At 41.3% G+C, this 11358-nt stretch overlaps 2 protein-coding genes across 3 annotated transcripts; one reads left to right on the forward strand and one right to left on the reverse strand.

Annotated features, from left to right (window-relative positions):
* The first annotated feature begins 2989 nt into the window (after window positions 1–2989).
* LOC311030507 (ubiquitin-conjugating enzyme E2 C-like) lies at window positions 2990–6028 on the forward strand. Of its 2 annotated transcripts, none has more exons than XM_084036277.1 (7): window positions 2990–3134; window positions 3621–3747; window positions 4182–4209; window positions 4371–4457; window positions 4819–5023; window positions 5151–5210; window positions 5883–6028. In XM_084036277.1, exons 2-7 carry the CDS (start codon window positions 3641–3643, stop codon window positions 5918–5920), a joined length of 525 nt encoding a protein of 174 aa, XP_083892403.1. In that variant the 5' UTR covers window positions 2990–3134; window positions 3621–3640; the 3' UTR covers window positions 5921–6028. The 2 variants fall into 2 exon arrangements, with proteins under 2 accessions (XP_083892403.1, XP_083892404.1); XM_084036278.1 differs by having other exon boundaries at window positions 3074–3134; window positions 3618–3747.
* Window positions 6029–6416: 388 nt separating this feature from the next.
* LOC311030464 (regulator of G-protein signaling 9-binding protein) lies at window positions 6417–8632 on the reverse strand (the record flags this gene model as incomplete). The annotated part of the gene is made up of 4 exons (XM_084036226.1): window positions 8416–8632; window positions 8125–8328; window positions 6907–7049; window positions 6417–6590 (listed from the first exon to the last, which is right to left on the reverse strand). The coding sequence occupies exons 1-4, from the start codon at window positions 8615–8617 to the stop codon at window positions 6417–6419; spliced, it is 723 nt and encodes a 240-aa protein (XP_083892352.1). The 5' UTR covers window positions 8618–8632.
* Window positions 8633–11358: the final 2726 nt, after the last annotated feature.

The following is an 11358-nucleotide window of genomic DNA, read 5'->3' on the forward strand; positions in this document are numbered from 1 at the left end:
AGAAAGAGCAGTTTAAATCTATATCTTTTTTAAATCGTTGTAAAAAAACTTTTGATGGGTAAATTCTGTGAATTATTTTAAAAGATACTTCTTTTACCTTATTATTAACTATATATCTAGCAGGTAAATTCCAGATTTTTTTCCAATTAAGGTTATTAACAAAGTTATTCCAATAAGCTATTACATATGGAGTTGATACGACTTCTTTCTGAAATAAAGAGCGTATATTACGGTTACTATTGCGTGTCGAGGAGAAACAAATTTGGCCTATATCTAATTCGGTTGGATCAAAGGGCAAAAGTGTTGGGTTTTGTACTAATGTACTTCTAAATAACATAATTGCTCCAGAAGGGATCGCATTTATGACAATATTAAATTCACTAATAGGAACAGGGATTCTGTATTTTAGGATAAATTCTTGATATGAAAATAATGATCCGTTTGAGTTAAACAACTGATGAACCAAAAGTATGTTGTGCATAAACCAATGGGGGTAAAATAAAGATTTGTTTCTATATATAATGTCTCTATTATTCCATATGTAGTATCTATGTGGGGAAAAATTATGTTTATAGATTAATGACCAGGAGAGAAGCATCTGTTTGTGGAAGTTGGATAGTTTTAAGGGGATTTTTACAATATTGTAATTACAAAATAAAAGGAAATTTAAGCCTCCTAATTTAGAGAAAATAAAGTTTGGTATGAAATTCCAAATTGAAGAGGGGTTCTTGAGGAATTGTTTTAGCCAATTAATTTTAAATGTATTATTCAAAGTGTGAAAATCTAAGAAGTTAAGACCGCCCTTATCATAAGAATTCATTATTACTGATTTTTTTATGTAATGGTTTTTGTTTCGCCATACAAAGTTAAATAGCATCTTGTCAATGTTTTTTGAGATCTTTTTATTAACATCAAGAGATAAAGCAACATATGTAAGACGGGATAATCCCTCAGCTTTGGTCAGCAAAATTCTGCCTCTCAATGACAAATCTCTCTGCAGCCATTGATTTAATTTTTTCTGGGTTTTATCAATAATTAAATGAAAATTTAGATCGCATCTGGCTTCCTTATCCTTAGTAATGACAATACCTAAGTAAGTAATAGAGTCTTTTACAGGTATATTACTTATGGAAGGGATATTACAGGATTTAAGAGCAAGCAATTCACATTTCTTTACATTCAAGCAAAGTCCGGAAGCAATAGAGAAAGTACTTATCAAATCAATGGCTAAAGGTATCTGAGAGCTATCTTTTAAGAATAAGGTTGTATCATCAGCCAGTTGGCTGATGATAACTTCGTTCCCCGCCATAGAGATACCTTTTAATGGACTAAGCTTTATAGAGTCGGTGAGTAACTGCGTACATAGGAGAAAAAGGTAAGGAGATATAGGGCATCCCTGCCTGACCCCGCGTTTCAGGAAGAAACGGGGAGAAGTACCAGCATGCAATTTGATTGAGCAGTTTCCATTGGTATACATTGTTTTAATGGCACTGCTAAAGTACGAACCAAAACCAAATTTTTTAAGGGCATGAAATATAAATTTATGTTCGATTGTATCGAAAGCCTTGTAGAAATCTAAAAAAAGAATGAAACTTTCATCAAGGCATAAGTCTGAATAATCAATTAAATCAAGCACTAATCTGACATTGTTAGAAATATGTCTATTTCTCATGAAGCCGGATTGGGTTTCATCAATTATATAGTCTAAAACAAATTTAATTCTTTTAGCAAAAATCAATGCAAATAATTTATAGTCATTGTTTAGTAAACAAATTGGGCGCCAATTGTCAATAAAAAGTTTGTCTTTCTTTGGTTTTGGTATTAGAGATATAAGGCCTTGGGTTAAGGTAGGAGGAAGCGATTCATTTCTTATACATTCTGAGAATAGACCTAAGAGGAAAGGTGCAAGTTGTTTAGAAAATGCTTTATAAAATTCAGAAGTAATACCATCTGTGCCTGGAGATTTATTAAGTTTGAGGTGTTCAATGGCGAATAAAACTTCCTGTAGTGTTAGTGGTTTGTCGCAAGATTCCTTTAAGTCAATATCAATAGATTTTGTTTCTGTAAGAGACCCTAAAAATTGACAGGTAGATTCTTCACAGTATTTGGATTCGTATAATTTGGTATAAAATTCTGAGCAATATTTAGCTATTTTACGGGGGTCATCTATAATGTCTCCATCAATATTTAATTTTTGTATAGTGTTATTTTAAGCATAACATTTTTCAAGTCTGAAAAAGTAAGCAGTATTCTGCTCCCCTTCCTCTAGCCATCTTCTTCTACTTCTCACAAAGGCTTCCGGCTTCTTCTTCTTCTTCCAAATCTGAAATAGTACTCATTTTCTGTTGCCGCCACCTACTGTTCATGTGTTCAAAACACACCCGTATTTGCGTTTCCCCTCTCTTACAACTTTATGTAGAAACAGTACACCAATAGATATTGAAGACATATACTAAACATATTGTCAAAAGAAAAAACGTGAGAATGGTCCCATATAAATACATTTAAAAAACAGTAATACAAACAGACTGCATACATGATGAGAAATACATGTAGAATCAGAAGCTTCAGAATTAATTTAATGTAGGCCTACCTTTATCATGTTCAAAATAAGAAATTACATCTTTACACTCACCATAAGATTATGTAACCGTATTCGACGTATTAATCCAGTTGCTGCTGTCTGTGATGCACCATGTGATCGAGGCAGTTCGGTTTATAATGTAACCTATCAATAATAATAAGTTATTATACAATATATGCGTATAAAACAAATGAAATAAAAACGTTTTTTTTTTTCAAACTTAATTTAATACTTGCACATATACAGCAAATCAGACATGTACTCCACATAAATATTGACTTTTGACAAAAGATTAAGATTGTTTTTGAATCGTTTTGTCGCAACCCTGTGACGTGCCGTTCTAGTTCCGGACGTTCCCTCTGCCCAATCACATCGCTGTCTCCTCCGTCTGCACCATTTTTATTGGGTAACAGGCGGTGGTTTGTTTTTGAAGGTCGTGCGCTGATTGGCTGTGGGTGTGAGGAAGAGACGGTTTAAACAGGGGGGCGGGAGTGATCTTAGTTTGAATCAACACAGCAGCTCGAGCAGCTAACAGACCAACAACAGACCGGTGAGTTCTGCGGCTAGACCAATTCTGTGGTTTTAAACAGCGTGTTAGTTCTCTGTGTGCCCGTTGACCCGCCGCGGAGGTTTATCTCTCCGCGCTTTGAGGTAGAAACGGCGTTAACAGCGGGGCTAAGCTCCAATAGCCGCCCGAGCTAATGCTAACCATCTCTACCGTTAACGGAGTAGCAAAATACATAAAAAAAACACTGCCGTAAACTCACCGACATTTACCGAATCACCGACTGTTTTAACTCCGGACTGTGTTGTTGTTTTTTTTTAATTTTTACACTTAACCGATAAATATGAATCAATGCTGCTAATGTCACATCCGGGAACTTGGCTAGCATGTAACGTTAGCTGCTGTGTGCTAACACGAATTAAAAGTCTGTTTCTGTGTGTGAGCTTTGTGTCGGTGTTTTTGTCCCCGCTGTGGCCCGGTTTAGCCACCGGGACTACCTGTCTGTCTGAACGCCTGTCTGTCTCCCAGCAGTAACTGGACCAGCAGCACTCATGGCCTCCCAGAACATGGATCCCGCAGCGGCAGCAGCCTCGTCCACAGCCGCCCTGAAAGGCAGCGAGAGCGGCGGCAGCGCGGCCAGAAGCTCGGTGTCCAAACGGTGAGAGACCCAACACCAGGATAGGGTGGTCTTTGGTCAGCCAACACAGCCAAAACACATCATTAAATAAATATAAGTACATATAACTTACAGTAGATGTCATTCTGATAAAATGATAAAATGCAATGAGATATAAAGCGTGTGTGTGTGTGTGTCGGCTTGGCCTCCAGCTTGTTTAAAAACCCGACGTCTTAAGGAACAATGATCTCAGATATCTGCTGATTTGGCTGCAGCCCGTTAACGGGGCTCTGAGATCTCTGGTTCCAAGTGACTGTATGTATGAATCATGGATGTATACTTGCAGGTTTCCATTGAAGCTGCTCTCAAACCAGAGATTAACTCATAAATGTATTTACTGATAATTGGCTCAGTAACTCAGAGATGTGATGTTGTGAGGAGGTGCCGTATTAAACCGTTTCTCTGTCTGTCTGCAGGCTGCAGCAGGAACTCATGACTCTGATGGTGAGTTTATTTTTTCAATACATACAGTATACTTTTAATGCTTGGCATCAGTCATCTCTATCTATCTATCTACATACATACACACATACACACATACACACATACACACATACACACATACATACATAAATGCATGTGACCTTCTGTGTGTGTTGATGCAGATGTCGGGTGACAAGGGGATCTCGGCGTTTCCTGAATCGGACAATCTCTTCAAATGGATCGGCACCATTGATGGACCTCAGGGGACGGTGCGTCCACACACAGCAGCGATTGATTGATCTCTGACATCAGAACTGGGCTTTAAATTCCGTGTGATCAGATGACCTCTGAGGGATATGAGATCTCCTGCACTTTTATACCTCTGTCAATAAGTTTGTCTGTAGTTCTGACCTGTCTGTCACTCGGCTGTATGCGTGTCTCAGGGTACAGTTTGTCTCTGACCTGTCTGCCTGTCTCTCGGCTGTATGAGGGTCTTGTGTACAGTTGGTCTCTGACCTGTCTGGCTGTATGAGGGTCTTGGGTACAGCTTGTCTCTGACCTGTCTGGCTGTCTCAGACGTACGAGGGTCTCAGGTACATGATGTCGCTGAATCGTCTGTCTGTCTCTCAGGTGTACGAGGATCTCAGGTACAGGTTGTCCCTGGAGTTTCCGGCGGGTTACCCATATCAGGCTCCTCGCGTCAAGTTTGTCACTTCCTGTTTCCACCCGAACGTGGACGACCAGGGCTTCATCTGTCTCGACATCCTGAAGGACAAATGGTCGGCGCTGTATGACGTCCGCTCCATTCTGCTGTCCATCCAGAGCCTGCTGGGAGGTAACAACTTTCACAAGTTTAGCCTCTAAAAGATCTGTTAAAATGTGTTAATGTTTTTGTCAAAAGCTTGGTTGCCAATGGCAACAATAACTGTTGGGCCCTGATAACATTTTGTTGTTTGTTTCAGAACCAAACAACGAGAGTCCACTGAACACGACAGCTGCTGGACTCTGGGACGACCAGGAAGGTGAGAGGCTGCTGCTGCGTTCTTTGACATCACTTTTAAATGTTTCGACCCAAACGCTGCGTTCACTGACGGTCTGAGGGGGGTCTCTGATAAACTTGTACATCGTCCCATCCCTAATTATGTTTATGTCTATAAACATTGTACCCAGTTATCTTTATACATCCATGATTCACTGATTTCCTTTCTAAATACAGCTGCCTTCACTGACTTCTATTTAGTATAAATGTGAATCATTTTGAATGGGATCCGATGTTCTGCATTATCAGCTGACATGTAGATAAACTTATTACTACAGTTACCCCTCATGAGAGGACTGACTTACATATTGCTGGCATAAATGAAAATTAATTGCCTATTTGATTGGCTACTGGACAGCAGAGTACAACATTGAAAATGAAATGTCGAATGGCTTTTTTAATTTTAATAGAACGCCCATACGAGTATGTGCGGAAAATACAAATAGGATTATTTTATTTTCATTGTATTATTTAATACACATGTAGATTGCAACTGTGGAGTAGCTTTTTCATTCTGTAATTTTTGGTCCCCTAGCTCTGTCATGATTGACGGCTGATCAAGTTTGAACTGTTCACTGAGAAACAGATCTGATGTCAAATGTGAAGCAGGGGCTGATGGGAGTTGTATTTCTAACTGTTGTTTTGTCTTTTACAGCCTTTAAAGCTCATCTACATTCAACCTTTCAGAAATGAAGCAGCTCCACATTTTATTCTTCTTCTGTCTGTCGTCTTCTGTATTTGTAAAATATTTTTATGTTTGTTGACCTCGCTGTATCAATAAAGTTCTTAATTCAACATGGACACTGACTGACTCTTTATTGGACAGCAGCAGAAGGTGTGGTGGATGCTGTTGGTCTACCTTCAGATATCCACATGCGTGTACGAGCAGCTGAGTTTCCTCCTGGATCAGATACCTGGACCGTGTTCCAGGCACATCCAACTTGGCAGAGGCCCCAGGGTCGACAACTTCCATCCCATAATATGAGCTATTTTATTAAATTCTGACTCGTCTCACTTTCATCTTTGACTCTTGTTTTTTAAAATGATTTACTCTCACACTGGGCATAGTGAAATAATGCAGAATGAGCTTTCTTTGCATAACATGTAGTATTCATTCAGATATGACTTCTGTAATGTTGTCAGGTGAGTTTAATCCAGGTGATGCCAGTGATTCTCCCCCCCCCCCCCCCTACCCGATACAGCCCAGTCCACAGCACAGTGGTTGGCAACAGGCACCCGTCTTGTTGGACACAACCTCAATCTCCATCAGGTCCTCCAGGGTGTCGTCGGGTTCATCGAGTTCACCACAAGCTTCGGCCCATGCCGGCTGGGTCGCCTCTACTGACCAGAACGCGACAGGAACCTGCACAAGGCCACAAAGTTCAAACAAAACATGGCAAGACACTCACTCTGATAGAAGACACTCCCCAAGTACAAGACCACAAGGTACAAGACATTCCCAAGGTAAAATGTACTTTTACAAGTATAAGACACTCCCCCAGGTACAAAACACTCGCTCTGATTCAAGACCCTCGCCAGGTTCAAGATGCTACTACAGGTAAAAGACTACCAGGTACAAGACACTTGCCCAGGTATAAATACCCCTCCTGGTACAGGACATTTCCATAAGGACTGAAGGTGAAACCATATTCTATCGACTCAACAGGAAAGGTTCCCACCCTCTGCTGCATTTCACTCAGCATGGCCTCCAGTCCTGTGATGTGATTGGTCATCTCTCGGCTTGGCTCCTCCTCCAAGGTGAGCCATGGCGCCAGAACTGAAGCCACTCGGGCTGCCACACCCACCACGCCATCAATACACCCTAGAGAGTGAGACAGGTTTGAAGATAAATGTTAGTAACACATTAGATTGTAGATATTGAATAAATCGGATTGGACAACGAGTTTTTTTCAGTGATCCTTGGGGAGTCTCACTCCTTATAGAAGTTCCAGTGGTTGTCAAGGAGATTGTGGGGTCTTTGAGGAGTTACAATCCTAGAGGAGGTTGGAGGATTTATTGCAGATGAGAGAGAGACCCTTTGTGGAGGTATCACCGAGGAGGCTCTTTGAGACCATGCAGATCCACATTGGTCCACAAGGAGGTACAAGGACTCATTGAAGGAAAGGTATGCTTGGTATTCTTGAGGATTTTTCAGTCTTTCTTGAGGTTTGTGGGCAACTTGAAGTTCCAGTTGTCCTAGATACGATTGTGTCCTTTGAAGGATTTGCTGCACTCTTTGAGGATGTTACATTTATTCCTGAGGTGGTTCCATGAGTTTTTGATGTCTTCCAGAGATCCTTGATGAAGTTGCAGATATCCTAGGGTAGGGTCAATTGATCTGATGATTTCTCAAGAAGAGAGAAGACCTTTCAGGAGGTTCTGGGGTCCATAAGAAAATGTCAGATATCAAGAAATGCCAGTGCTCCTCATGACGATCAGAGGGATCCTTGAATGTAGGACTTCCAGTTATTCTTGAGGAGCTTGGAATGGGGGGGGGGGGTCCATGAGGAAGTTGGAAGATTCCTAATTGTATTTCTGCCATTCCAAGGTTTAAAGAATTCCTTGAAATGTCATTTTAAGGGTTCCCGAAAGGCGTATGGCATTCATCAAGGAGGTTTAAATTAGGCTTCAGGTGTCTTTTTAGAGTTTTTAGGGTTTCTGGATTACCAAGGAAGCCTTTAGGAGTACAAAGGTGTCTTTGAGAAGTTAAAAGGATATTTAAGGCAATTCCAGATCTTTCAGTTAGTTCAGACACTCGCAATTCAGTGGGAAACAAAGCAAAGAAATAAATTAAAGAAGGGGATTGGAAAATAAGGCAGGAAAAATAGTGGTAAAAGAAGGCAGGTAAGGTGACACATGACTCACAAAGCTTCCAAAGACAGGAAACAAATGCTGACCTGTGTTGACTAGCGAGCGTCGGTCGTAGCGCCGGGTCAGAGGGAATCCTCTGGTTAGATGGCATGCCTTACGGAGATCAGACAGGAAGGTCTCCAACGCTGTCAGAAACAGAACCCAAAGACGCTCTAACACCTGTCTGTCCTCCACACCTGAGGGGGAGGAGTCACAGTCTGATAGCAGACGCACCAGACGCCGGGACAGACCTGCAGACAGATGGACAGACAGACAGGTGAGTTACTGACAGGCAGAGAGGTGTATGATGAGGTGTTTGTTTGGATAGGTCTTTGTACCCCGGCAGATCCTGTGTGCAAGTGCTCTTGTCTCGTCCATCTCGTCTCTCAGGAAGCTGCAGTCCGCCGAGCTGCCGAGTGACGCTGCTAGCTGCTGGTAACAGGAAGTGACCCTAATGAGAGCTTCTTGAGCGAGCTGACACTCGCCGTGCAGCCGCCGCCGCACCGCCAGCTCGTCCACCGAACGACGCCACCGGCTCATGATGTCATCGCTCACCGGCTGGGCAGGAGGGTAGTTGAAGAGATTAGCATCATTAACATGATCTTTGAGTCCACATGCATCTGCAAATAAACTGCTGGTGTAGACCAAGACAAACGGACTGCTGCTGTGCAGCTGCTAACAATGTTAGCTTCATACTTCAAGGTCAACTTTAAAGCTAACTAGCATTGGTAGCTTGGTAGAGACCTATCAGTCAGCAGGTAAGCCCCGCCCCCTAAAGCATCCCCTGCTTTCTGGTCTGGTGGACTCTAAATGGACCATAATGTACTAAATGAACATCATGCTGGATTGAAGAAGACTTGAAACTAGAGATTGAGACATAAACTCATGTTTACAATGTTTACTGAGATAATACATCAAGAGAGAAGTAGCACCATTTTCTCATAGACTTCTATACAACCAGAGAGGAGTCGCCCCCTGGTGGCCAGCAGAGAGAAGTAGGACCATTTTCTCATAGACTTCTATACAACCAGAGAGGAGTCGCCCCCTGGTGGCCAGCAGAGAGAAGTAGGACCATTTTCTCATAGACTTCTATACAACCAGAGAGGAGTTGCCCCCTGGTGGCCAGCAGAGAGAAGTAGGACCATTTTCTCATAGATTTCTATACATGATACAGTGACTGTACATCTAATTTACTTTTTATTGATCCTGGTCACATTTATATTCTTTTTTACAGCAAGTTATTTTACTTTTACCAGAGAAAATCCCCAAAAACATCTGTTGAACATCTGTATGTGATGGAGGAGCTTCAGGGTTAAACTTGGTATAAAACTACTAATTTTATTTAAATGGTGTTCTTCTGAAGGAAGATTTCCTCACTCTAACAACCCAGTAGCTGCTCTTGTTAAATAGCTCAATAAATAAAACGTCAGTAAATCAGATTTTAAAATTAGAGAGAAGTTTGTAATCGAGACATTACAGAGTTCAGGTTTTAGAGAAGGAGTTTTTTAGATCCTACCTGCAGTCGCTCACTACTCCATCAACCTTCTTCTTCTTCTGTAGTGGAGGACTGTGCGGTGTCAGGCAGGTTTCTATAAACACTCTTCTTGTCCTCTCAGGGGATCATCAGTGTTTTTAATTACGCCAGCTGAGGTCCTCTTTATTTTACCCTCAGCTCCGCCTTTGCAGGCAAACGTCTCTGTGAGGTTTTCACCTGTGCAGGTAGAAAGCTTCATCTCAGAGTGGTTTAGACACGAGGACCCGGGCCAGGTTGCCAGGTTTGCTCGTCTTCTTCAGCCCCTTAATGTTGCTGTCGTCACATTAAAGCCAATCGATCGCTGTTGAACTAAATATCATTTGATCTTTAGATTCACAATCTTTGTAGGTCAAAGGTGAACTTTATAGACGAACAGCCTGAACACGGATTGAGTTTTGATTTTTTTTCCTCCAGATGGATACTGATCCAGTAAGGTTCGTCATATCCACCCGTCGCTCCTCCCACAGTCCAAATATGGTGAAATGGAAGCTTCAAAACCGTAGTCCACAAACCGTCGCCATGACAACGTCTACAGTCTGTGGAGACTCCGTCATCTCTTCACGAAGGACTCTGAGCTGATCTGCCAGGTCAGCACATCTGGATCCGACGCAGATGTTTCAGATTCAGGTTTGAACTGCATAACGAAATGGAGACGCGTCGTCCATCTATATATATATATATACAGACTGTCTACAAACATCAACAGTATAACTGGTGGTGTGTGGCTCAATACGGAAATATCCATACTTCCGATACCAAAAATCTATTTTCTAGAATCAATTCTCATTAAATTATCGACATTTTAGTAATTTGGGGTAAATGAGTAGTTTATCATTATACAGCAACAACATGCTGTTGTTCCTGAACATAAACCTGTGAACGAGGGAACATTTGAGGAATGGTTTAAAATAGTTCAGTTACTAAACAAAACAAAGAGTCAATGTTGAACAATTGTGTTAAATGTTCAGGCAAGCATTTTAAGATTCATGTTCAGATGGTGTCAATTAACACAGAACTTTTCAGTTGTTTTTCTTGAATGATAATTCTTCACAGTTAAACAATAAGGAGTAGTCTGATGTCTTGTATTCATTATAATTTGAAATACACTACTTTTGATTTTGTACAAAGTATCGGATCTGTATCGTCGATACCAGCCTGAATTTGACCAGTGGTATCGCATATCACTAGTATCACAATCTGTACAGTAGTAACTACAATAGTAACTGTGGTATTAATATCTGTAGTGTTTCAATGTAAAAACACTGTGATGAGTCATTTTTCAGTGTCTGTAGTTTAATGTTCAAATGGAGCAGATCCTCCACATGCTCCACCCAGTACACAGACAGGAAGTGACACAACAAACTGCTGCAGGTCAGCTGACCACCAGATGGTCCTCCAGGTGGTCAGCTGACCCTCCTCCTCCCCATTAAACACCAAATTCAAAACGATGGCACTTTATAAAGACAGAAAATGTAAAGGAACAGTCCGACGACAGCTCGTTAAATCATCTCCATCTCTGTTTTCTCCCAGGGAAACCGTTAGCTTAGCACAAAGACTGGAGCAGGGGGGACTGTTAGCTTTGCACAAAGATAAGTATTCTTAAGGCATCTTGGAAGAATGTGGGAACTCTTTTTCTTTTCTTCTCGCTGTGCCGACATTGTGGGAACACAGAATATAAATTAGTTTGACAGGAAGCCAGGTCATTGATGGAGCTATAGGCTAACAGTTCTCCACTACTTCCAGTCTT

This window comes from Eutrigla gurnardus (assembly GCF_963514095.1).
Source record: "Eutrigla gurnardus genome assembly, chromosome: 2".
Classification (NCBI taxonomy): domain Eukaryota; kingdom Metazoa; phylum Chordata; class Actinopteri; order Perciformes; family Triglidae; genus Eutrigla; species Eutrigla gurnardus.

What these genes read in the sequence shown, in the direction of transcription:
- LOC311030507 (XM_084036277.1), top strand. Translation starts at nt 3,641, where the DNA reads ATGGCCTCCCAGAACATGGATCCCGCAGCGGCAGCAGCCTCGTCCACA. An exon ending in AGAAGCTCGGTGTCCAAACG is followed by an intron (nt 3,748 to 4,181) that starts GTGAGAGACCCA and finishes GTCTGTCTGCAG; the next exon opens with GCTGCAGCAGGAACTCATGA. An exon ending in ACTCTGGGACGACCAGGAAG is followed by an intron (nt 5,211 to 5,882) that starts GTGAGAGGCTGC and finishes TGTCTTTTACAG; the next exon opens with CCTTTAAAGCTCATCTACAT.